The sequence below is a fragment of the Ceratotherium simum genome, chromosome 27 (assembly GCF_057802395.1).
Source record: "Ceratotherium simum simum isolate JZ-2026a chromosome 27, ASM5780239v1, whole genome shotgun sequence".
NCBI lineage: Eukaryota > Metazoa > Chordata > Mammalia > Perissodactyla > Rhinocerotidae > Ceratotherium > Ceratotherium simum.
Genome location: NC_141926.1, coordinates 7,042,461 through 7,069,744, shown reverse-complemented (window position 1 = coordinate 7,069,744; position 27,284 = coordinate 7,042,461). Strand labels below are relative to the sequence as shown.

Here is a 27,284-nt window from a genome sequence, read left to right as displayed (position 1 = left end):
ATTGAGAGTACAGCCCCCTTTATACAGTTCTAATATAAAATATTCTAGGTGTAATTAATATACTAATTAGGACTGAGCAGCTAGCTTGAGTGGATGCTAATTATACCAATATGCTTTTTTTCCCAAACAAAATTAACAGAAAAAAAGTCCAGGTACTGGTATGCAACAAACATAAATAAAAAGTACTGAATCTTAGGTGCACGTGAGGAGAGTATCACCCGCAAACGCAGGATATCAGACGCCGAGTTTAGGTGACTAAGGGACACTCAAAAATAATTTTTGTAAAACCAAGCTTGGTAATCATTGGGCTTTTTTTTTTTTTAATAAGGAGAGTCTTGGGGCCGGCCCCGTGGCTTAGTGGTTAAGTGCGCGCGCTCTGCTACTGGCGGCCCGGGTTCGGATCCTGGGCACGCACTGATGCACCGCTTCTCCGGCCATGCTGAGGCCGCGTCCCACATACAGCAACTAGAAGGATGTGCAACTATGACATACAACTATCTACTGGGGCTTTGGGGGAAAAAAAAAAGGAGGAGGATTGGCAATAGATGTTAGCTCAGAGCCGGTCTTCCTCAGCAAAAAGAGGAGGATCAGCATGGATGTTAGCTCAGGGCTGATCTTCCTCACACACACACAAAAAAAATTAATAAAAAAAAATGAGAGTCTTCTGATCATATTGTTCCCTTTCAAAGCTGCTTCCATGTTTTTAAGTTACAACACAATTTGATTGCTGATAAAATTCTTATATGTCTGAGATGTGTTGTGTCTTGGGTTGGTTAACTTAGACTTATGAGTTACGGAGTCCCAGAAAAGCCACATAATAAATCGGTCTTCCAAAAGATAACGGGCATATTTCAGTTGTAGAAAAAAAAAAGATGTAATTTTGTATTTGAAATGTCATTGGCTAATATATGGTGGATTTTTAAATTAGATTAGCAATAAAACAAAACCTTAATTATCCAAAGTCAGTTTAAATACTGAAACACACATGCACACACACAGACACATTAAAATTACAAGGTTAAAGGCACATAAGAACTGGAATATCAGACCAGAATGTATTAGGATATGGATTATATTTAAATAATTATTTTTCTTTTTCCTTCTGTAGGTGAAGAGGATTTAATAGAATTTACCACAGTTACTTTAGAATCTCCAAAAGCGTTGCTGGCGGAGGCCTGACTGGGAGGTAGATGGGGCATCTTCTTACTTTTCAGAGTCTCCTCGGACCCTTTAGCAACATCAGTACTTGTCTGGTCATCTTTTAAGACACAGCCTGATCCAAAGAGTTCTTCCATTAGACTGCTTTTCTTGTCTCTGAAAGTCGTATCTTTTGCTTTTGTTCTGGAAGACTTACCAAAAGAGGGTTCATACCCAGCGGCAGAGTGTTCTAGCCTCAGTTCTTCTGCATTACTGCGATGTTTGCTTGTACCGTGATTGCATCTCATGATGCCAGTGCTGGCTGGCCCACCAGAAGCAGGGAGCCCGTGATGCAGGTTTTCGATCGCTTCTGTGAATGAATAATGCTTTCTTTGTCTGAAGGGTGTTTTGATATTTGGAGCAGCATTTTTATCAGCTATCTCATCCATGTCATTGATTTGTAGACTTCTCTTAAACTTTTCTTTTACTGTATCTTCTTCCTGATTGTCTTCCCTTTCCTGAATTGCTTGAATTCTTTTTGGTGGTAGTTCTTCTTTTTTCATTAAAGTGGTTTTCTTTTCTTGATCTTCTTTTTTCTCTCTTTGTCTTCCAGTATTCTCCAGAGGTGGTTGTACCTCCAAGTGTTCCTCTTCCTTTGGTAAATCTACATTAGAAAAATAGTCAATTTAGTCATCTTTAAAATTCATGGATTTCTATTCCAAGATGGCATGTTTAGCAGACTTATCTACACTTCCTGACAAGCACATGAAGGTGACAAGAAAGGTAAGAAAATAAATGCATACACCACGAGAATACAGGAAAATGTAATATGTTCCTAGAACGTACCAAATACATGAGAATTATGAAATCAAAAGAAAAGTGATATTCATAAAAGAAGAACTAAAATTTGCCAATAAGTTAATAGATGTTCAACATCACTAGCTGGATGTAGTGACAGTTAAACCAATGAGAATATTTTTCACCCATCTAATTGGCAAGTAACTTCCACAGTTGGTGAGAATATGGGGAAATTGGAACTTCTGCTCCCCATTGGTGGGGGTATACATTGGTACAGCTTATTTTGGATAACAATCTAGCAGTATCAAAATTTTAAGTGAACATACTCTTGGACCCAACAACTTCACTTCTAGGATCAAACCCTACAAAGATACACAAAGATAGGACAAGGGTGTTGACTGCAGCATGTTTAGTAACAGTGAAACATCCTAACCGTCTGTCAAGGGAGTTCTGGTTAGATAAACCATAGCGTGTGCAGCCTGTGGAGCTCCTGGCAGGTTTTATAAAGAAGGAGGTGGAGAAACATGAACTGACAGGAAATGACGTTCAAGGTACACTGTTGAATGAAAAGGCCATTTGGAGACGAGCTTTCCTTTCCTGTTCTTATCCAGGCACTCAGGAAGCCCTGCGTTCAGCCTCCGCTCTTCAGAGGAAAGGCCTGTTGTGGGTACAGACATACACAAGGACTGAGGAAACCCGCATGGACTTCCTCCATACTGATCAGCAAGGCCATCGTTTACAGATCTGAAGGGCGAGTCATTTGTGAGGGAGAATGGGGACAATGTTGGATATGCAGAGAGTTGGAAAATTTTCTCACATGTACACATTCTGAAATAAAACTATTCATTTATACTCCGGGAAAATAAAAAAGGAATTCTAGCAAGAGAAAGAAACATGTTTCAAGAATTATTGGTGAGCAAAGGAGCCAGCAAAATGTTTACTTAATTCTAAAAACTGTTAATATTATGCCCTATGATACTTGATGCAAACGTTAAAATTTGATAACATAGGTGAAACTGCTTATCTTCCCCCTCCACTACTCCCAACCCCAATCCAGTCACCTTCGTCTCTTGCCTGGGTTATGGCAGTGGGCTTCTGCCTGGCCTCCCTGCTGCCAGCCTTCCTCACAGCAGCCGGAGGAGGCAGATCTGCTCCCTCCTTTGCTCAAAACCCTTCACGGCTCCCCCTTCCCCTCAGAGAAAAGGCTCAAGTCCTTACCATGGCTACAAAGCCAGGCCACATCTGGGGACCCCCCTCCATCTCCTACTTCAGTCCTCCCCTCGGCGCAGCCCCCTCCAGGCTATGGATTCTGTGGAACATTCTTTGCCTGGAATGCCCTTCTCCAGGTGTCCACGTGGATCCCGTCTTCCCTCCTTGCAAGTCTTTGCTGAGGTGCCATCTGCTCAACCTCATACCACAAACCCCACCTCAGCCCCTCCCCTTCCCCTCTTCTCTGTCCCTCACCCTCTAACACACCATGTACCTTACTTATCTCATGTGGTGTTTGTCTTCCCACACCCGACTAGAGGCACGGGGCGGGGGGCGGGGCAGGGCATTTGTCTTCACTGCTGTGTCCCCAGTGCCCAGAACAGTGCCTGACACATAGTACGTGCTTCAAAGATATTTGTCAAACGGATGGATAAACTTTGTAGGCCAGTGTGAATTACCACAAGGGACTGAGAAATAAGTGGACAACTTGAATAGACCGGTGACCCCAGAAGGAACTGAAAATGCAGTTGTCAGCGAGCTCCCGCCAAACTGCACCAGACACAGCAGCTTTCCAGGGGAGTTCTGCCAAACAGTTGCGTTAGCTCAACTTTCTTCTGATGCAATTTGGCCACACGTCTGAGGGGTGGCCCCTCCAGGGCCTCTACAGAAGGCCTCTCCGCCCTGCTGGAGGGAACGCCTGTGATGTGTATGACTCACGCCTGTGAACTGTGGGAATTGTTCCTCAGTGACTGTTCTTTCCACGGAGGTTGTGCTTGCCCAGCTGTGTGGGGTTTCACCCACATTTTCCTTTAGCAATAATTTAACACGAAAACAATGGGGCGATATCTTCACAATTCTGAAGAATTTTCTTTCTAGCCAATTATTAACCAAGTATAAGGGGAGAAAAATGACATTTCCAGATGAAAGGCATACAAACTTACACACACCCATTCTCAAGAAGCTCATAGAGGTTGTGCTCTTGGGACATGATGGCATTTACCAAGAAAGAGGAAGACATGGTTTAGGAAACGGAAGCCCTGGTAGAGAAGAGGGGACAGGCACCTGCAGGGAGAGGGTGAAGGGAGAGTCTGGCATGATGGCTGCGCCCCACAGCAGAGGGCAACTGGTCAGAGGCAAAGCAGCTTACACACTAAGGGCTGGCGTCACCAAGACCCCTCTCCGCTCCACCTCCCAGGCACCCAATGTCCTTGGCCCATCTGGACCATGGCCTGTTGCCGCCTCTATTGTGCGCTGCAGCCTGGGCTGGCTGAGGACTCTCATTTCACCCACAGACGCGTTCTCTTTGACCTACCCTGAGGGCTGGAGGTGAGCTCTGCAGAGCTTAGAATGGAACTTCCGAGCAGCCCACTCCCTCCATCCTCTCCCCCCCGGACCTGCAGTGTGGCCCTGCCAGGTGCCGTGGCTCCGGTGGCTTCTCCACGCCCAGGACGATGCATGACCCCAACCCTGATGGAGCCCTTGTATATTCAGGGAAGCTGAAGCCAGTCTGTCCAGCTCATCTTTTCTGGATGTTTCCATGTAGTCTTCCTCAGTGGCAGTGCTGCCCTTCACTCGGCTGGAGTTGGGCTTGCTACTCCGTGTTTCAAAACTGAACATATTGTTTAGCGACACACAAGGTCAGAGAGTGGCGAGGAGAAGCAAGGGGCTGACTGGCGTCGAGGGGAGGATGGGGGAGGTCTGCGGGGAGGGCTGTGGTCCTGAAGGGCCTGTGGGGGTTCTAGGGACACTGGTGTTCTGTTTCTTAAGCGGGGCAGTGGCTACGCACATGTTCACTTCATAATCGTGCTTTATGTGGTATGTGTGTGTTTTATATATACTTCTATACACACACAGACTAATTCATAACATAAAAAAAGTCAAGTCAGAGTAAAGGAGACTTGTAAAAGTTGTTCAAGTTACCTTGATATTTTCTCTTGGAATCCCCCTGGTTTGGCAGTTTGCTGGGAGTGTGAGGAACTGCCTGGATGACTGCACTTGATTTCTCTTTGTGACCAATGTTTCCTGTTGTCTTTTTACCCTATAATTTAGAAAAGCAGCAAAAACATGTTTTGGATACAGACAATTTTAAATTGTATTTTATGCAATGAATACAAATACTTTTTTGTATAGAACAAGTGACTGTTTATAGCCATTTTTGTAAAAGTATGTTTAATTAGACACTGCAAGAATTCAAATTTGCTGTACCTTAGTTGTCAAAGATGGACCATCTTCCGATTTTTGGGTTTCCTGGTGTCTCATACTTGAAAATGAAAAACTTTTCCTGTCTGCTTGTACTGATTTTGTTGAAAAAACTACAGAACAGGTACATTATATGTAAGAAACGTATTTTACATGTGGAAGCAATCTTAATTTCAAGTATAACATCACACTGAAGTTTGCAACGTAATAATAAAACAAAGTATACTAGATATTTTCTAAAAATTTTCAATGTGTGTATGACAGTTTCCAGTTTCATTTTTGCCCCTCCCATTTTGCCTGTTTTGGGTATCCCAGTGTTGGAGTATAAAGTGGGCAGGGGTCAGGTCAGTGCTGCTGGAGAACACGCTGTCCCTGCTCGCGGATGGGATTCAAAACTGTAGACAGGCGACTGTGAGAGAGCGAGCCACAGCCATGTCCTGTGTCAGAGCGCTCGACTATCAATGGCTAACATGCATGGCCACTAAATCTAGATGTCACTTTCCTGGAAGTATAATCCCATTTAAATGAGCCCCATGCTTGATTTTATCATCTTCTCTGCCGGCTGTTATTCTGGATTATAAACCAGAAGCAAACAAAGGAAAGCAAGGAAATTTGAGGTTGTTGCCTTTAAAAGTAACCACGAAGTTACTTCTAAAATAGAGGTGAGGCTTCCTATTGTACCTCTTCAGAGCACAATCTTACGCCAGGAGATCTTGGCGGGGGGGCGGGGGGGATGAAATAAGTACATCCTGTCTTGAAGAAGAAATACTACTCAGCAATAAAAAAGTACAAGCCAATGATAGCAGCAGCAACACGGATGAATCTCAACGTGATGCTGAACAAAAGAAGGCGGACACAAAAGGGTACAAATTCCACCGACGTGAAATCCTGCAACAGGCAAACCCAGCTACCGTGGCAGGAGGGAAATCAGTGGCTGCCTCAGGGGGGTTAGGGGACCACTGACAGCAGAGGGGCCTGAGGGAGCTTCCCGAGGAGATGGAAATGCTCCGAGTCCTGACCGGGTGGTGGTCACACGGGTATGAGCATTTGTCAAAACACGCTGAACAGCACACTTAACACGGGTGCGTTTCACTGAGGTAAATTGTGCCTAAATAAAGATGATTTTAAAAATCCACACGCTGGCCAACATTTGGCAGATATCTTGCTTCAAGCTGAGCAGTTATCCTCTCCTTCCACCTGAAGTAAGGACACAAATGACCGAGCAGAAGATGGGGAGACACAAAAGCATCTCTGTTCTTTTCTATCTCTTTCAACCATATCACAGTTTCATGATTCTTCCAGAATCACAAAATGTGTTTCAATGCCTAATAAAACGATTTCTTAAAAATATCCATAATTTTGGTGATATAAATTAGGAAAATCTGACTCGCTTAAAAATAGATTTTGAGCAAAAATAATTGAAACATACCTTTTGGATAATCTTCTTTGTCATGTAAATTTTTAAGTATCCGATTAGTGTAGATGTTTTTAATTTCAAGCTCTCGATCTTTCTCCTAAAGAGAACCACAATACCAATTTTTCTATAAATGTTTGCTTTTATCAACATTCATTTCTCCTAAAAAACAATTTAAGTGAGCTCAGTATTCTTTGAATAAAATCTATAGATTCTAGCAGAAACAGGAACAGGTTTTATCACTATATATCATTCCTGAAATCAAAAAGTACTTTTTAACAGAGTGACAAACTATTGTGATGGGAACAATATTTTTGAAGAGTTTGCAAGCCAGCTTCTTTCACTGTATTTTTTCTGTCCCCTGGGCCTGTGCCATGATGTTTATTGCTCTTTTGCATGGTGTCCAATAGAGTGGCCACTAGCCACACTGAGATTTAAATTAATTAAAATCAAGTTAAAATTTCAGTCCTCAGGCACACTACCATATTTCAAGTGCTCAACAGCTACATGTGACAGGTGACACAGTAAGGGATGGTGCAGACAGAACATTTCCATCACTGCAGAAAGTTCTACTAGACAGGGCTGCATTTAGACAAGCGTAGGTGGGTAGAGCCTAGAACAAAGACATCATTGTTCAGCCTTAAATCTCACTATTGACTTTTTACAGTCTTGGCAAAACAAAAGGTTTGAAATCCTGGCTTGTGGAGATAAAAAAGGTTTTATTAAATACCAAATACTCCTTCTTATACATACATCAAGAGGCAAGCCTGTTAGACTCAAGACCACTGAGTTTTAGTTAAAACCATAGTCAGGAGAGGTAGGCATATATGAGTTAAGGGTGTCTCCCACTGTATGAAGAGAGAGGAAAGCCCAAGAGGAAGGGGCCCTGGGATGGTAGAGAGGAGGGAGGGGGAGAAGGAGAGAGGGAAAAAGGGAGGGAGGGGGAGGGAGAGAGAGAGATCAGATGGGAAAGTCTCAGGCCTTGGCATGGCCCAGGAAATTCAAACCCCTTAAACAAGCCCCCACTCAGTATGGAGCTAGAGTAACATGGTATTGCCCAAGTGGTAAGTTAGAAAGGACTAAACGCAATGTCTAGGCCAAAGGCCAAAGATTGTTCTCTCTTCACCTCCACAACCCAGGGGACCCGTGGAGGGGAGCCATGTGGAGAGCCAGGGAACCCTCTCTGGAGTCCTCAAGGTTACAGATCCAGGTGACCCCATAGCACAGGCTTTGGGATGGACAGTATAGCCAGGGATCAGATGATGGGTGCATCTCAAGGCATTGGCATCAACAGTTGGCAAGGGAAGATCACCAAGATTTGACCTACTGAGAAGAAGCTATGAGTTTCACTAGCCACATTCAATACACACCAGAGAGGTCCCGGGAATTTGACTAGTTGAGACCAGTCACTCCTCAGTGGGACTAGGTCCAGAGGATCCAGAGGACAGCACGTGGGTCAGGGGCCTCTTTCTCCCACCACCAATAGGACGTGTACACTTTCCCTTATGCCTAGATGCTATCTCCACTGAGAGATGGGAGCTGGGGATGGGGAAAAACTCTGCAAGTCTAAGAGGCAAACTAAAATAGGACTGTTTTTAATTAGAAGAGACTGAGACAGGCTTTGGTCCATTTCTCCCTGTCCATCCCTATCCCCACCTCCAATTTGTGGGAATGGGTGTCATAAGGAAGTATGGTTCAGTTATAGAAAATAAAGAACATCTGAATTGTAGAGTGTAGGTTTTGTACTTATTTTAATCATAAAATTAATTTGCTATCAGAGGTATGTAAATGGAAAAAATATGAGAATATTAATCTTTTCTGGAATTTAGGCTTCTAGCAGCAAAAATGTTACAGTATATTTCTCTCTTTATTTCTCGTGATAACACTTCACTTAGCTAGGAAGAACAATAATGGTGACAGTTTATTACCATGAAAAATTGGGCAAGTATATTCTGGTTTAAGAAGAAGGCTATTGTCTAGAACATTTTAGAAAGATTTTTCTCCCACACTGTTTAAGACAAGAAAGATTTTGATGTTTAGAGGGGCAAGTTTTGATTATCTGGAAAGTTCGGTTATACCTTCTGATTTGATCTGGATCCTCAAAGGGTCAGTGTGTACTTCAGCAGTGGCGAGCAGGAGGGAGGCAGATCAAGAACTCCTGCCTGACAAGTGGGGTCAAAAGGAAAGAATGTGAAGGACAGACCTCTGTCAGCCTTGGAACAAAGGTTCAAGTCCGTGTGCTCACCACAGAGGTGGGCCAAAAATTGAAGACGACAGATCCAGAAAACAATCCAGGATACTTATGTGGTTGAGTTCAATCAGAATATCAAGAGAAACAATATGAAAATCCACATCTGGGAATGCTCATGGAATGCTTGTGGAATATTCATAGGAAAGACTACTCTCAAGCTCAAAGTGTTTTAGGTCAGAGTTAACTGGGAAGTTGGGTCACGGTGTGGAAACGTATTAAGGTCAGGATAGATGGCTTCCAAAAATTAGATAGGAAAGAATGTTTGAATAGACACCACCCCTTCGGCAGGGGTAAGCTTTGGCCTGGATGTAAGCTGGAGCTGCAGCACCCCATGTGGGAGCTGTGGAAGGCTGACATCCATCCTTACTTTGGCCCATGCTCTAGAAATGAAGCAGGGCCTGACTTGGTACTAGATGACTTTGAAAATGAGTTTCAAGGTACAGAAATAGAAATTTTGATCTTTGGGACCACACCCTCCCAAGTTCAAGTATTAATGATTTATGTTAATGTGGCAGATTATATTTTTCTAAAATTGCTACAGCAGTATTTCTGGTCCCATATACTCTTCCAGAACCTTCTTACTCCCCGCCAAGAGTGGAGTCTACTGCTCCTCCCCTTGCACGGCCTTGACAAAGGGAGTGAGGTGGAAGTGGTGCTATGTGACTGCTTCTCTATCTCTATCTCTCCACCCTTCTCCTTCGAACCCAGCCGCCATATTGTGAGGAAGCTCACACCACATGGAGAGGCCACGTGTAGGGTGGTTCCGGCCAACACCTCAGCTAAGATCTTAGCTGTCAGATGACACCAACTGCAGACATATGAGTGAGACTTCAGATAATTCCAGTCCCCAGACTTTGAACCACCTTAGTTGATGCCAAGAGCGGCAGAGATGAGCTAGCCCCAGAAAGCCCTGCCCAAATTGTAGATTTGTGAACAAAACTAATGTTGTCGTTTTTTAAGCCACTAAGTTGTGGAGTAATATTTTATGCAGCCATAGCAACTGGAACAGCCAGGATTCTAAAACATCTTTAGAGCTTCTATTCCTCTTCCCTGTGGGTCAGTACTAGGGATGACCAGGAAGCATAAAAGGCAATCTTAGTTTTCCAGAGGAAACAGGCCTGGTGGCAGGTAGGATCCTATTCTAAATGCAGGAAGAAACTATAGGTGAAAGGCCATGCATTTAATGACTGAGTTATGGGAAATGACACAATGGACTGTTTTAAATTATTTTCTATAACACACTCTCTGTGTGTCCACGTATTTTGCGTCTGTCTTCTGGCTCTTTGTTTTTGGGAGATTTCCTCAATATCCCTAGCTTGTCTTTATCTTCTGGCTCTTTCACTGAATTTGTTATGCTGGCAATCATCTTTCAATTTTCACTTACTGTTTTCCGATTTTTTTTCCATTTTCATAACATTCTCATTTTACGGACACAATATCTCCTATCCTGGGATATTAAACTAAACCTATAGGGTCAGCTGTTCTGCTTGTTATTCTTGTACTTTCTTCCTGCTGCTGGTTTTCTCCACAGATCTGGTTGCCTGAACACATTTAAGAATGAGGAGCTGGATTAATTATTTTATTTACCCGCTGTTTTGTGTGGAAATCCATTTCTTTGGTAGGCTTCTTTCTTGAATGGGAAGGCAGGCTGGCTCTGGATAAATCAGTGGGACTTGCTGACTGGCAGGCCTCACTTTGAGGTGGGTCATTTAACTGAGGGCCTCCCAAATTCCAGAATTTACTCTTTAAAGGGCTGTATCCTGGGGTACCAGCATTTACACCAGTTGCCCCATTTCCTCTCAAGCAGTTCATTCACTTTCTCAGGGAGGAACCACTTTTTGCCCTGTGGAAGATGCTGGGCTCTGATGCTGTGTGGGTGGGTGAGTGGGAGGGCAGGAGGTGAGATTGCTGACTCCATCCTCTGTGCTCAAGCCCTCTCTCTCCTGTCCTCCACACCTGCCTGCTCCAGACAGTCGCCTCTCCAAGCACTGCCCGTGGTGGCTTCTGCTCTGTGTCATCCATATAAAGGCTTCCACCACTTTCTGTCTTCAATAAATGTACCCAAATCTCTACTGTTTGCTGGTGACTTGCCCCCAGCTCTCTTTGCTGCTGTGTGTCTATTTCTTCTGATGTCCTTTACTGATAACTTCCATGGGGGTTTTTGAAGGGAGGGAATTTAGACCCAGTGTACCATCACCAAGAATTGAGGCCAGAGTGAACAATGTCTTTCTCAGCCCTAATCAGAATCCCTATTTCTCTGCTGGTGAATGTGGTTTAAGGCACCTACCTTTTACGACTGCAGTAAATCTGCTGATGCCTGGCGCCATCCCAGGAGAGTCTGATTTCAGACATACGGGTGTGACCGGGCAATGGAGTTTTCAAAGCTCCCCAGATGACTGCCGTGCCGCTCAGTTTGAAGACCTTCACTTCAGTCAAACAGGACGATGGCTGCCCCACTCTGCTCCTGCTGGTCACCTATGTTGATGCAGAGCGTGGGGTATCCCTCCCTGCCCCTGGTACCTCTCCATCATCTTTTCTGGGCTGTGATTTAGGTTGTGATTATCTCTGTCTGGTTTCTCTATCAATACAAAAAAACTGCTTTTTATCTTCCAGAAATTCTCTGGCAGTTCTGGTACAATTGTGGTATCCTTTCTGGGTTTATGGGTTATTATTTAAAAAAAATGTTTTCTATCATTTCCATGGGGTTTTGGCAGGAAGGGATGAAAAGCATTTATTTAGCCCATCTTCTTGATCTATTTCAACTCTTTATTTATGCATAAAATATGTAGTTTTTCTTATTTTTCCCTTTGAAAAATTTTATTGTAAAAATATAAAAAATATACAAAAGTAGAGAGAATAGTACAGTGAACCTCCATGAACCAATGAACTGGCTTCACAATGAACAACTCATGCCCGATCTGTTTTCTGCACACACCCACCCTCTCTGATCCCACTCTTCAGCGTGGGTTATTTTGAGGCAAATCCAAGACATCATATGATTTGATCTGTAAATATTTCAGTATGTATCTACAACAGACAACAGCATCCCTTTTAAAACCTAACCAGAATATCAACATTCCACCTACCAAAAAAATCAATAATAACCCCTTAATATCATCAAATATCCAGTTTGTTTCACATTTTTCCAACTGCCTTATAATTTTTTAAAAAAATTTGCTTGAATCAAGATCCAAACAAGGTCCAAAACACTGAGATTGATTACTATGTCTCTTAGTCTTTTTTTGTTTGTTTACAGCTTTATTGATATAATTCATATACCATACAACTCATTCTTTCAAAGTGTACAATCCAGTGGAGTTTTTTCTTTTTTTTATTGTGGTAAAATGCACATAATATAAAATTCACCATTTTAATCATTTTTAAGTGCACAGTTCAGTGGTATTAAATACACTCACATTGTTGTGCAACCATCACCACCATCCATTCCCATAACTCTTCATCTTGTAAAACTAAAACTGTCCCCATTAAATAATAACTCCCCATTCTCTCCTCCCCCCAGCTCCTGGCAACCACCACTATACTCTCTGGCTTTATGATTTGGACTCCTCTAAATACCTCATGTAAGAGGAATCATATAGTATTTGTCCCTTTGGGTCTGGCTTATTTCACTCAGCATAATGTCCTCAAGGTTCATCCATGTTGTAGCATATGTCAGAATTTCCTTCCTTTTTAAGGCTGAATAATATTCCACCGAATATATACACCACATTTTGCTTATCCATTCATCTGTTAATGGACACTTGGGTTGCTTCCACATTTTAGCTGTTGTGATTAATGCTGCTATGAACATGGGTGTACAAATATCTCTTTGAGACCCTGCTTTCAAGTCTTTTGGGTATATACCCAGAAGTGGAATTGCTGGATCATATGCATTTTTAACTTTTTGAGGAACCACCATACTGTTTCCCATAGTGGCTATATCATTTTACATTCCCATCAACAGTGCACCATGGTTCCAATTTCTCCACATCCTTGCTAACACTTGTTTTCTTTCTTTTTTTTTTTTTGATAGTAGCTATCCTAATGGGTGAGGTGTATCTCACTGTGGTTTTGATTTGCATTTCCCTAATGATCAGTAGAGCTTTCATGTGCTTGTTGGCCATTCATATATTTTCTTGGGAGAAATGTCTATTTAAGTCCTTTGCCCATTTTTGAATGGGTTGTTTGTTTTTCAATTGTTGAGTTTTTCCTCATAGCCTCTTTTAATCTGTAAGTTCCCACCATCATCTCTTGCATTTGTTTCACTTTGCAATTTATTTGTTGCAGAAACTGGGTTGGTTGTGCTGTAGAGTTTCCCACAGTCTGATGTTGCTGATTGCATCACTGAGGTGTTGTTTTTCATGTTCCCCTGCCCTCTACATTTCTTTTAAATTGGAGATTAGATCTAAATGTTTTTTTTTTTAAATTTATTTATTTCCCCCCCAAAGCCCCAGTAGATAGCTGTATGTCATAGTTGCACATCCTTCTAGTTGCTGTATGTGGGACGTGGCCTCAGCATGGCCGGAGAAGCGGTGCGTTGGTGCGTGCCCGGGATCCGAACCCGGGCCGCCAGCAGTGGAGCGTGCGCACTTAACCGCTAAGCCACGGGGCTGGCCCTAGATCTAAATGCTTAATCAGATCTAGGTGGTGGTGTGTCCATCAGTCACGAAGCACATAATGTCTGATGTTTCTCTTCTGTGATGCTGGCAGCCATTGATGATCATTGCTTAGATCCATTAACTCATTAGGAGTTCCAAAACAGTGATAGTCTAATCCTGTCATTTCTTTTTCCTTATTAATTGGAATCCTTTCATAAGGAGGATCTTCCCTCCTTACAAACTATTTGGTTACTCTGAGTATAGGAGAGGTAAAAATAATTGTTTCTTATCCTTTATTTACCAGATTTTGAAATAGGGTGCTGGTTCCCTGGTATCCTCTAGAGGTGACTGAGTAATCACTGAGGTGTTATGTTTTATTTTTAGGTATCATTATGAACTTCTGGACTTCTACATATTTGATAAGTTTCAATCCATGCAGTTGCTTTATTGGTTCTCAAATTGCCCCATCTCTGGCCAGTGAGATCCTCTTCTAGATGGCTCCTGAGCCTCTTTCATATTACCCTGATAGTTCTTTATAGTTTCCTTGCTTTTGTATGACGATATGTCCCAGGCTTGTGTAGTATATTTCATGCTCCAGACCTAGAATTTTTTAAAGGTGCTTTGGTTCTTTTCAGTGGGGTATGGAATTTGAAGACCATAATCTGGGCACTTGGGGTATTCATTGTTACTGAGTTGGTCACATTAGGAAATATGTATTTTTTTTTAAAGATAAAATATATCATAAATTCATACTTTCACTTCAATTCACAATCAGGACTACACAGTTTTTACTTGACCTTATCTTACTTCTGTATTTTCTTTCTTCCATCCCCCAAATCCCAGTTCTCAATGACAACAGCATAATTCATCATGTGCTTTATCCCATAAAATATACACAACAGTCTCAAAATAACCATACCCACACTACCACCAAGAATGGTTTTCACTAGGCATATGCAGTGAAATTAGTGTGTTTTCAGTCGCTGCGAATGGTGTCTCTCTGTGACATTATGCCACTACCAGAATACACAGTGGGTTCATTTTTTTCATTTTACTTTGGATTTTTAGGGAATTTTTTTCAATTTTTTTACATTTCATTCTGCTTCATAATTATGCAAAATGTTTACATGGTTCCAAAGTCAAATCTACCAAAAAGATATTCAATGAAGTCTAGGTTCTATAACTGTCTCTTCTCTACTCTCTCTCCACTTCCATTGATATCCTACTATTGTCTTTCTTTTTTAAATATAAGAAAATATATGGATATGTTTGTACTGCCTCCTTTTCTTAAATGGTAGCATACTACACACTTTCCTCGGCCTTCCTTTTCTGCTTACCAATATATCCTGGAGATTACTCCATGTTACTATAGAAAACACCCTCATTCCTCTTTACAGATGCCCAGAAATCCATTGTGTGGAGGTATATCTACTTCTCTTTTTTAAAATAAACTTGTATCTTACTGTATATAGAATTTTGTATCTTTCTTTTCATTAAGCTTTTCATTAAGTATTAAGCATTTCTCCTGTCAAAACTGTTTCTTAATGACTGCATACTATTTATATGCATATGGCTGCATATGAAAGCACAACATTTATTTTAAAACTCCCCGATTGTGTCTCCGGACTATGTGTGCTGGTCTTGGCCAGTGGATCTTGAAGCCTCTTCTGTTAGATCTCTAAGCTGGTTGCTATGGCCACGCCCATTTCCTGGCAAATTCTTCTCTCTGAAGTTTCCTGAGACTCCAGAGAAGAAACAGAACTCTTTCTCCCGCTTTACAGAGGAAGAATTCACATCCAACTCTCTCCCAGTATCCTGTCCCTGCCTTCAGTGCTCTCATGGCCCCTGGAATTCCCTGCTTGTCATAAAAAGTTAAAGATTCTTGTCTTAAAGAATCAAGCTTACGATTTACGAATTGAGGCTTGAAAGAGCTATATTTCTTAAGCATCTTATATAGCTTTTCCAACTTGTTGGATATTTAGAAATCTTGAAGACAGAAACATAACAAAAGTCTGAAAAAATAAATGTTGTAAACTCTCATTTTTAAAGCACACTCTAAAAGATAGTTTTGCAAGCAGATTTGCAAGTAGACTTTAAAATAAATTATGGACCACTAAAATTACTCTAAATATTTTAATAGGTTAATTTTTAAATTAAAAAACTTATTTTGGGTTCCATTAAAATGTTAACAAAATACAATAATATTATTTCGTGTGATGGAATAAAAATGATAACAAGAAGTCTTGTTAATGAATAGATTAGAGCTTTAATTTTTCTACCGTACTCATTTACCAGGCTGTTAACTCATTCTAATAATTTCAGATCCTCTATCTGTTCATATGGTTGTAGGGAAGAAAGTTAATTTGAGAAACATATTCCTGAAGTTAAATAATTTAAAGACATAATAGGCATAAATAGCTCTGATATTGTGGGAAGCAGAATTTCCCAAATCTTGTTAAATTTTGCTCTAAAAAAAGTACCTTAAGTTTTTGTTGAAGGCGTTTTACTTCCATCTGCAGAGTCTTTGTTGCTGTTTGAGCGGCTAAAGTCTTGCGGTTCTCAATGGCCAACTGCCGATTAAAGGCTTTATTGTTCAACCTTAGCTGTTGTTCCAAGCTCTGAAAACAGCACAGATTTCAACTATTCTGTAATCAATTCAATTGTAATGGAACTAATTACATTTACGAGAAGTGTAAATTTTTAATACGATTTTAGTGGATGGTTTGTATAGGCGACATATATTAGAACTAAATATAACCATGGACACACACACAAAAAACCCAAAAATCCCAGATCCCAACACTAGAGAATAAATATGATTTGAACCTAATATTTTTTACACTCTGGAATTTGATAAAAAGAAATTTTGAACAGATCCCGAAAATCAATAAATATAATCAATGTCATAGTTTAAAACTAAACCTACGCAGTTCTGCCAAAATGAAGTATTCTGTTAACTTGGCATAGTGTACTCTTTAAAAATCTTGCAAGCCTCTCTCACTAAAGGGTCGTTCAGCATCAGTGCAGACAGTTGATCTTGGACTGCGATCCTCAGACAGCTGAGGTGGGAAGTTATAATAGGTACTCACAGAGCCACGCCCACAGAGATGGACTATAAGACAATGAAACGACTGATTTGGCACAGTAACCATCTACACACAGGGCTCCTGTTGCATACGCACTTCTTTCTGGGATGGGAACGATTTTATTGAAGTGTTTGATCTGGATTTTGACAGAGGCTTGGCTGAAAGGCCTTTTCTGTCTTATTTTTCATAAAATGTGGTTTCCCTCATTATAACATTAATACTTTCTCATTAAAGAAAAGTGGGAAATATGGTAAACGAAAAGGATGAAATATCAGTAAAAATCCCGCTCCCTAAAATATTAACATTAAAAAAAACACTTTCTTGTTTGGGGCCACAAACATTTGCCCCCCACCGATGCCCTACAAACAAACGAAATTTCCCATACAACCAAGTGCTTCTGTTAGGAAAATAGTTAATCAGTTCTTGAATTCTTTTTGGTTTTGTTTATAGATAGAAAAACATGAACTACTTAAACATGTATATGTAAAAATATGTGAATGAGATAACAATACATTTACTTTTACATGACAGACATATGCTAAGATGGATCCAAGAGTACCTAAAAGGGCAAGTAATAGAACTTTGGAATACTATTGACACGAGTGGAAAGGAGATTATTTTCTGTAGCTCACATATCCCTTTTATGTGAGAAAATTCTCTTTGAAAATAGAGGAGGATTTTACCAAAGAAGAAATAACTGAGATAAAAAAGTGGATGAAATAAACTTGACATTTTCTTATTATTTCAAGATCATAGAAAGTACTTGTTTCTCACCATCATGTATTAAGGAATTAAATGATAAATTCCATTTATGATTATGTCCATAGAGAGCAAAGAGTATCTAATGTAAAACAGGGAGAATTCTCAATACAATCAAGGTATTCTCCTAAACCGTCCCTTCTAATGTGATCCCCAAGCTTCTGACAACCATGCACTGCTCAGGAAAATCAATCCATTCATTTCTTCAATTATTTTAATTCCTTTTCCTTCTCTGTTCCCAGGAGTGTTATCTGGGAAAAATTTCTATTTCTAAAATACCAAAAATATCTAAGTGGTGAAGTCTGGACAATCTGATGAAGGAGAACACAAGAAGAGGGACTGAAGAGATGCACTGTTTAGGGTTTTAGGGAAGCAGCCTTGTAATAAAGTGTTTGAAGTAGAGGTTCCTAAGAGAGGTTTCACACAACACAACGTTGGCAACACAACCTTTTCAGCACGTGAAAACACTCCCCTAACCCTGGACAGTCATTTCCAGATAGATGAGCCTTGCCGCAGCATGCGCCCTTGCTCACTGCGACAACGCAAGGGACATTTACAGCTCTGCGCTGTTTCTGGCTCCCCTCCAGACCTCGCCCTTCCCAGCTCCTGGCCCCGACTGACCACATCATTAGCGGGCCTGCTGAGCAGAGCGGTTGGTAACGCTTCCTTCCTTGGGGGCAAATACGATGCAAATAAGATGAATGGGCACCCTCCCTGTATTAATTCTGGAAACTTAAAATAATTTCTAGGCCTCCGAAATACAGACCTGTATTTTTTTGTCATTTGCCTCCATTTTTGTGGTAAGAATAGACAATCTTTGAGTAAGTTCTTCCCTCTCTGCAAGATTTTTGTCCTCAGAAAGTTTCTGCAGGGCCTGCAAGGCATCTTTAGTCTTCAGGAGCTGGCCGTCGGTGTCTCTGAGTTTCCTAGATACGCTTCTTTCCTGTTCCTGGGATTTCCTAAGCAGCTGCCTTAAGGTTTTTACTTCATTCTGATGTTTAACCATAATTTGAGGCAGATTATTTTGTGAATTCTCATATTTCCCTATAGCTTTCAAGTGCCTAAGCTGAAGTTGTTTCAAAAATTGGTTTTCTGTGACGGTGGCTTCCAGTTCCCGATGTATATCAGCTAACTCATTTCTTAGTTCTTTAATCTTATGAAGCCTCGCTGAGAGTACGCGATGAGTCACAGCATCTCTTCTCTGGGTCAGCATATTGATTTGAGAATTTAAACACGGTGCGTTCCAGCTGTGCTTTTTTTCAGCTGGGATTTCCTTCTTGCCTGTGTAAGCAGATAATCCACTTTGTTATTAGTCACAAATAGACACAGATATAGATATGCAGACATGCAGATATGCACGTATGTATAACCACCCCCTCCCTGCACACATATGCATACACACGCAAAACAGAGGGGGAAAGAACGAACATTTAATGAATATACCGTGCTTTTGGCTTGGTACTTTATACGGAGATCCCTCATTTAATGCAATTCTTGAAGGTCAGCAATAGTCTATTTTATAGCTGGAGATTTTAAGTCATTTGTCCGAGGTTACACAACCACAAAGTGACACAGACAGGATTGAAACCCAGGTCTTCTTTGACTCTAATATCTGTACTTATTTCTATTATAAAAGCTAAACTAAAAATCATGATAATATATAACATTTACTAAGTGCTTACCTTATGTCAGACACTGAATTAAATGCTTTATATAGATGATCTAATGGAATCCTTCTAACAATGTTATGAGGTAATTAGAGTGTAAAATGGAAAGTCCAGCCTTATACAGGAAGATCTCATACATTCAAAAAGACCCTTAAAAAGCCATTAAACTGCTTAGACTGTAAATACAGATATTCCATCTCAATAAATTCAACACAGCCAATTTCTCCTCCGTTACTTTGGCTGGGCACTAAATCAAGTAGTTAGGTGGCTTGCGTTCAGGGGTCTATTTTAAACAAAAAGTATCTAAACAATATTACACGAAGCTTATATAACTGAATTTGAGTATGTCAAATGTGTGTGTACCATCACTGTATTATTATCCCATTTTAAAGATGAACAAACTGATGCTTAGTGATGTCACTGTCAATGGGCACACAGCTAGTAAGTGGTGAGACAGAACCCAGGTCTGCTGTGTGCTACTGCCCCATATGTATGTGCATTTGTATGATATAAATGTATGTATATGTGCGCATCTGTGTATGTAAATATATGTATGTGCATGTGTACATATTAGTATATCCATATTCTGAGAAAGAGAGATTGAATCTGGATTCTAGAATCTAAAGAAGTCTGGTCCACATCCTGGAGAGAGAAGGGAACGTAGTGGCCAGTGTCACTGGAGTCCTAACTTTAAGCTATTGGCCAAGTGTGGATAATCATCTGAGACATGGCTTAATAGGTTTGGTAGAGGTGGTGGGAAAGGCGATTCTGCCTGTGATGGAAACAGTCAGCCAAAAGAAACCGACGATGCTTTCTGGGGGTAAAGCATTTGAATCTTAACTATGACAGACCACATAGATTTGACAATGATCATGGTATCTGTATCACATCAATAATTGATGGACTATCTTTACAACTATGCCCCCAATGGTATTTATTTTCCCACTGGGAACAATTTAGTAGGGGCTATGGTTGAGTATTTGAGTATTTTTGGAATTGGCTTTTGAGCACATTGAAAATTGGAAGGCAGAGCAAGTCAGACTCTGTGACACCTACTAGGAGGCCAGTGAAGGGGTATTTGTGGTTGTGTCAAGGTCAGACACTTTAATACCTTGGACACTGGTTAGGGGAGCCCTAGACCCAGGCAGTGTGGATCACTAAATCCAGAGGTGTGGGTTAAAACAGGGGTAGGTGGGGCCTGTCATGTTCTATGCCATGCCCAGCATGACTGAACTTGACCTCCCACTTGTAATATCTTCCAACTCTTGGGTGGTGTGATCCTGGAGGAGAGAGGGAGTTCCCTGAGACTAGAAGGATGAGGGGTGGTGGGTTACATGGGCAGTGGAGGCTTACATCCCCATCTCATGCTGTGCTCAAGTGATCCGAGGGCAGAGTCAGCACGAGTGGGTGCCTGGGGACTAAACTCCCAGCCATGGGAGCACTGGCCAAGGTCGAGATGTGCACAGAGGGCATGGGTGCTTTGAAAAGAGGAGGTGTCAGCCTTTTAAAGATCATGTGGGCTTGGACCAGGAGCACGTAGTGATGACAATGAAGGGCCAGAGGCCCTTCCCCAATGTTTTTGTCTGTGTAAAGCCCTCCTTTCCCCCTCCCTTCCCCAAACATGCCTGAGATTGAATTTCTTGTCTACCCTAGTGGGGGTGGGAGAGGATGAGCCAGTTTGCTTCAGAAAGGTAAATGTACCACTTGCAGGTGAGTGGTAGAGAACAAATTCATACTATACACATCATGCATTCTTGTATAACTATAACGGTTACAGAAAATTTAAATAGAAAGTGTTTAATCTTTAATGATTTTTATATCTCATTATCCTAACCTACACATAACAAGTATGGTAAAATTTACAATTTCTATCCCATTTACACAATAAGCCAGATTTAGCTGGATGATTAAACTACTCTTAGGATACCTAATTTTTTTTTTTTTTTTAAAGATTTTATTTATTTTATTTTTTCCCCCCACAGCCCCAGTGGATAGTTGTATGTCGTAGCTGCACATCCTTCTAGTTGCTGTATGTGGGACTCGGCCCCAGGATGAACGGAGAAGTGGTGCCTCGATGCGCACCCGGGACCCGAACCCGGGCCACCAGCATCGCAGCGCGCGCACTTAACCACCAAGCCACAGGGCCGGCCCATGCATACCTAATTTTTAAACCACTGAGCTAAAACACTTACTCGAATTAAGTTAATTCACCAAGAACATGTACATTTAAGTCCACAGTTAGCCAAAAAGGCACTCTTCACATTACTTACAGGGAATCATGCTCTTTTGACCAGACCTAAGACTGTCCTCGCACTCACCTATTCCCCAGCTCCAGCCGTCCTCCTCCCCAGGCCCATTTCCCCAGGGTCACCCTCTGGACCCCCAACCCCTGCTTGTTAAAGCACTATTGTCATCCTGTCACACTTCTCTGCCCGTGCCGTTTCCTCTCTGTCCTCCCAGCCTCATCGTAGTCCCCTCTCCTGGTCCTTTTCCTCTTTGGTTTCACTGTCCCTTCCATTCCCGCAGTCTCCCCGCCCTCAGTCTGGTTCTGCTCCTTATCTTCAGCCGCGTTGGCTCTGCCCTCCTCCCCCAAGTTCTCTCTCTCCTCCGAGTGAACACTGTATTTCACCTAAAAAGAGATGGCCCACTTCCTCCAAGGACCAGGTGAGAAGAGGCTGAAAGGAAGGCCTTTCCCCTTTCTGTTCTCTGTGGTTCCTGGTGTTAGTCTGCTGGAGAGGGAGTCCCTTCGGCGCTCCCTGAGGTCTTCTGCCTACACCTGACTACAGACAACAGGGCAAAAGGCGTCCCAAGCAACTGAAGGCAGCAAAATGACTTCTTTCTTGATATACCAATTTTTTGAATGAATCACAGGTTTTGGCATTGTACTGACAAAACACATCAAGGAAGGGTATATAATCAAAAGAGTTCTGAAAGTACATTTTCTACAAAAGAAGGAATAACTAATTTTTGAAAATCAAATTGTAGAAATATATTGCTTGCTATTTAAGTAAATCTCCAATATCCGACCAAAGCAAAAATCCTATCAAATTGAAGTCCTCATTGTATTCTTACAATTTTTCTCTGAAATATTTTTCTGCCATAAAATTTGCTTTTCTAAGAGGGGAACTGAAAATAATCTCTGATGTTATTGTTCTCTAGTGAATTCTGGGTCTGTATTGGTGGTTCACAATCTGGGGTTACCAGGCCCCAAGGTCAGAGATTTACTTTTAATATATCAGGAAGCTGAACAGACACGGAACATTCACTCGAGAAGGGGCTGCATGGGCTAGAACATTAAGCCTCTTTGTTTGGGTTAGAATTATATTACCCCAGAATTAATTAATTAATTAATTAATTACTTGCTGCTTAAATTTCTTTGGCAAACTCTTGCGAAACATGAGCTGTAAGGGAACAAAAGAATGAACCAAGAAAATACTTTATCATTCTGTGACAAAGCTTTGATGTTACAATGAGTGTTTTAAGTTCATCATACCCTGGTGCAAGGATCCTCAGGGACATACAAAATTTGAGTTAATGATGCATCCAAGATTTATTTCAAATAATTTCAGAGTATTTGTACACAAAAGAGTACCACAAAAGAGTTCTCACAAAAACGTGAGAACAAACCTTCACTCTTCAGATAATGGAACTTAGGATTCTAGTCCAGTGCAAAGTGACTGAATTAATTTAGGTTGCTCCTAATTTATGACCAGGTATCTTGCATAAAAGACACAATAAATATTTGTGGAATAAATAAATGAGGAAACAGTTTTAACAAGTTAAATTATAAGGTGCTTAGAACTCAAAATTCAGTTCATTTCTTACAGAAATAGTTTTATAAATCTCATACAGTCCCACAAAAGCCTAGACTCTATATAAAATGTGGTGTATGGATCCATGATCTCTTGTCATAAACCCTTGCGGCCAGACTGTTTCTGAATTTTTAGAGGTTTATTTTTTACGGTGCATATATGGTATTTTCCAGAGTATTCCCAGTAGGGTTTGGGACAGCAGACTTTAATCAAAGAATATTTTTGTAGTGAAACATATGACTATTCACAGTAAGTGAGATAAACAAAGATCAGTCTCATGTCAGTTCAAATCAAGTTTTTGTTGCCAAGTCAGTTTTGGTGCCAAAGATATGAAAAATGTTTGGTTTTCAGAGTTTTGTAAATTTCAAATGCAGCTAAGGGATTGGGTAACTATAAAACCTAACCACGGTGTATGTTCTGTGGTGAAACTCTCTTCCAGATACCATGAACAGACTTCTCTGGACAGAGTCCCACTGTGAGAGAAGGAACTGGACTTTTCATCTCCTGCCCTAGGCCTTGCCAGTGGGTGTACGACTCCCACGTCTCTAGAAAAGGGGCCTGTAGCTTTTTGAGAATCTGGTGAAAGCTATGGGTCCTTCTCCCTAGAAAAGTTCACAAACACAAATAGACACAAAAATGCATAGAACTTCATGCGGTTCATAGACATGGGTCTTACATAAAGAATCCCTGCTCTATAGCTAGGAAGAAGGGGAACTGAAGATTTTAGAGGATCCAGAAGTAGCCCAGGTGGTGCTAGGCACACCTGGTCATAGCAGGCTGGGGATGAGAGATACTGGATAAATGTGACTGTGGATGTGCCCCCCACATAGGAGGCTCTTAACTATTTTCCAGCTGTTGACTGACAGCAGTTCTGATGGTCACAGTGGAAAAGAGTTCCAGCTATTTCTACACAAGGAATATTTATAAGCCCAGGATTGCCTAAAATGGGAGGAAGTAGTCACATTCTGGGCAGGGAGGTGGGGAGTGAGGAGATCAAGATTATCACAAGGCTAATTCCAATTTGGACAGTTACAAGTTGATGGTGTTGGTACTTTTTTCTTTTTTTTGGTGTTGGTACTTTTAAAATCCACAAAGAAATGACCCTACTAATAGCTTTTTGAACCACCTCTGTTTCAAAAGATTGTCTTTGCCACTATGCCTCACCGGACTTGGAGACCATCTTCTTGGGGAGTTGAGACAGGTATTTATATTTCTTTGGCGATTCAAACCTTGATTCTTCAGCTAAGATGAAAGGCAAGATGCCACTGAAATCCAGGTATTGTGGTACTCTGTAACAAGGCCACCTGTTAACTAAAAACGGAACTAACCTCACTTGTAGGCTCCAGCAGTGTAAGCCATGCAAGAGGGCTAGGTTTTACATTTTAAGCCCAACTTTCTGTTATTTTGTAATTATTCTTAATTTCTCTATTTCCTCATATAAATGTTCACTTATAATACACATTTACAATATGAGAAAATAATGAAACAGAACATGGACCACATCAAATACTACTGAATTAACAGCAATGTTGTTATAACCAGAAATTTGGTCTTGGTTGGGAAATTCTGCTTCTTACCTTTAGGTTGGGAGATTTTAGAAACATTATACTTTTTCTTCTCCTCTTTTTCTTTTACCGCAGGCTTCTCTAAATAATTTCTATTGACAGTTGTTTCTGAACATTCAGAGAGAAAGTCTTCTGAATAATCGTAGTGAGAACTTAAACTTCTGCAGGAACACTGAGATCGGCTATAATCAACGCTCTTATCGGAAGCGTTACTGTTCCTTGGACAATCGCCTGTGTCCGGGCAGGTCGTGCACTCTGCGGACCTTCTACGGTTTTCTAATGCCACACTGGGGAAATGCTCATCTATTGTTTCTGTCGGATGGGCCCAAGACATAGTAAACAACCTGACAGAAGAAAAGTATGTTTAGATTTATAGCTATTGACATTAAAATGAATCTATGCTTTGTTATGTTTAACTCTAAATGGATAATTAGGAATGTGAAACAACACTTTACTTTGAAGTATTTTCTGAAAAATTTTGTTTGGTTTTTATATTTTTTCTACATAAATTATAAGACTCCTGAGACCAAACTTTGGTGAGATTATATGCAGAGTACTACGAGATCAAGTTCATATCAGAAAATAATATTGCTAATAATTTATGAATTAGTGAGTTACCTTCTCATTCTGTTATTTTTTATTTTTTGGTGAGGAAGATTCGCCCTGAGCTAACATCTGTGCCAATCTTCCCCCATTTTGTATATGGGACGCCACCACAGCATGGCTTGATGAGCAGTCTCCACACCCGGGATCTGAACCTGCGAATCCCAGGCCACCGAAGCGGAGTGTGTGAACTTAACCACTACACCACTGGGCCAGCCCCTTGTTTTCTTTTTTAAAATTTAATTATTTTATTGAGGTCATATTGGCTTATAACATTGTGTAATTTCAGGTATACCGTTCTCATTCTTTAAGGCTGGCCATTGGGATTTTCTGCCTTGATCAGAACTGAAGAAAATGACAGTATGTGGTAAGTTTGGGTGGCTGGTATGAAATGCAACATTTAGTAAATGAAATTCAGACATATTTGTGGAGATGCACACACTTTTATTTATTAATGATGAAATCACATACTTTTGAGATTAAACATATAGAGTAGAATATAATCAATTAACCTACTAGGTTTCTAGAGCTAATATTTATTCTAAAATTAAGAGTAATAGTGGGTTACAGTGATGTAAACTTGATCCATGATTATAAGGTTCTTTACATTTTAATTTAGGAAATTTGCATTCATTTTTATGCTTTATTTAGACTATTATAACATGAATATGATTTCCTTGATTATATACTACATGACGACAGAAGAGACAATTCAGAAAAACATGATTTACATGGGAAAATCATCCAGGGATTGGAACCTTTTGGAAGAAAATCCACCAAATGGAAATTTTACATTTGTTTAATAAAGAACTGATCATATTTTCAGCTACACAAAAAACAAACTTTTATAAATAATGGATTTGGAAAAATCAAAACTAAGTTTGCCTAATTATTATAAGTTTATACAATGTGAAAAGTTAAAATCTTATTTGGGAACTAAACAAGAGTAAACTAGAGTAGACTTCAAAGAAATGTGTTTTAAAAGCTAAAAATGAGGGGGCTGGCCCGGTGGCATAGCAGTTAAGTTCCCTCGCTCTGCCTCGGCGGCCCGGGTTCGTGGGTTCAGATCCCGGGTGTGCACACTGCTCATCAAGCCACGCTGTGGCAGTGTCTCATATAAAGCAGAGGAAGAGAGGCATGGATGCTAGCCCAGGGCCCATCTTCCTCAGCAAAAAGAGGAGGATTGGCAACAGATGTTAGCTCAGGGCTAATGTTCCTCACACACACACACACACACACACACACACACACACACACAAGCTAAAAATGAAAATGAAATTTGACGGTGTGATCCTAATTTCTAATGAGGGGCATATAATACCACATAGTTGAAAGTCCTTGTAACCAAAGACCATGACTCAAAAACGTACTGAATTAAGACCTCTACAGAGTCACACTTCTTTTATTTAGGGTGGATTTGATTATAATTAAGAACAGTTTTAAAGTAATTTAAACATAGTAGTTCTTCATTTATAGATTTTAGTTTGGTGAATTATTCCCCAAAGCAGCTTCCCAGACTGCTTCAGGGTTCCAGGTAGCTAAAATAACTCCTCAGCTTTGTGCTCCTAGCATCTTGCTTCACATTCAGTGAAAAAAAAAATTATTGCATTTTACTTCCATTTTATTTTTAAATTCTTGGTATAGGGCATAGGCACTAGTATTAAACTTGACTGAACTGAATAATCTGTGTGACAAACAAGGCTAGATGACAGTGTCTCTCCTATTTGTTTCACACAGACTCTCCCACACGTGCCCCATAAGGTCTGCAATGCTACACTCAGCTTCTTGTCTTGATCTGAGGACTCGGGGAGAGAAGACAGCTCAAGCTAAAGGCACACTCCCTAACAATCCAGGAGTTTCATATGAAGAACAATGAGTCCCTCTCCAAGAGAGCTCGGCTACTACAATAGCTTTTTGCTTAGCCCTTATCCTTGATAATTTAGAAACAGTGGATTCCAACGTGCACACACTTTTGATACTTTTGATAAGCCTCTTAGTTGTCTGAAGTGAGAATTTAAAATGGAGAGAACAGGAAATCAAACACAAGGACCCCAAATGTACGCCCTCAATAAAACCTGACTTTCGTTACAAACCTGACGGTTCTGCATTCTTTATAGTGCTACAGCACTGAGGCACAATAGTGCCACCAGGGTCTCTTTTATGTCAGCCCGCCTCAAGAGCAGTTG

General features: G+C 40.8%; 1 protein-coding gene across 2 annotated transcripts; it reads right to left on the bottom strand.

Moving 5' to 3' along the window:
* Window positions 1-1,064: 1,064 nt before the first annotated feature.
* LCA5L (lebercilin LCA5 like) lies at window positions 1,065-27,206 on the bottom strand. Of its 2 annotated transcripts, XM_087418069.1 has the most exons (9): window positions 27,160-27,206; window positions 24,508-24,839; window positions 24,095-24,241; window positions 18,218-18,732; window positions 16,087-16,224; window positions 6,773-6,857; window positions 5,350-5,456; window positions 5,065-5,182; window positions 1,065-1,801 (listed from the first exon to the last, which is right to left on the bottom strand). In XM_087418069.1, exons 1-9 carry the CDS (start codon window positions 27,204-27,206, stop codon window positions 1,077-1,079), a joined length of 2,214 nt encoding a protein of 737 aa, XP_087274195.1. In that variant the 3' UTR covers window positions 1,065-1,076. The 2 variants fall into 2 exon arrangements, with proteins under 2 accessions (XP_087274195.1, XP_004429671.2); XM_004429614.2 differs by lacking the exons at window positions 24,095-24,241; window positions 27,160-27,206 and having other exon boundaries at window positions 24,508-24,829.
* Between the last annotated feature and the right edge of the window lie 78 nt (window positions 27,207-27,284).

Excerpts from the sequence above, each read along its gene's own strand:
- LCA5L (XM_087418069.1), bottom strand. The coding sequence starts at position 27,206 with ATGCAGAACCGTCAGGTTTGTAACGAAAGTCAGGTTTTATTGAGGGC. Across the intron at positions 18,733-24,094 it reads GAAGATGGTCTCCAAGTCCG|GCAAGAAGGAAATCCCAGCT; the intron begins GTGAGGCATAGT and ends CTGCTTACACAG. Across the intron at positions 5,457-6,772 it reads CAAAGAAGATTATCCAAAAG|TTTTTTCAACAAAATCAGTA; the intron begins GTATGTTTCAAT and ends CCTGTTCTGTAG.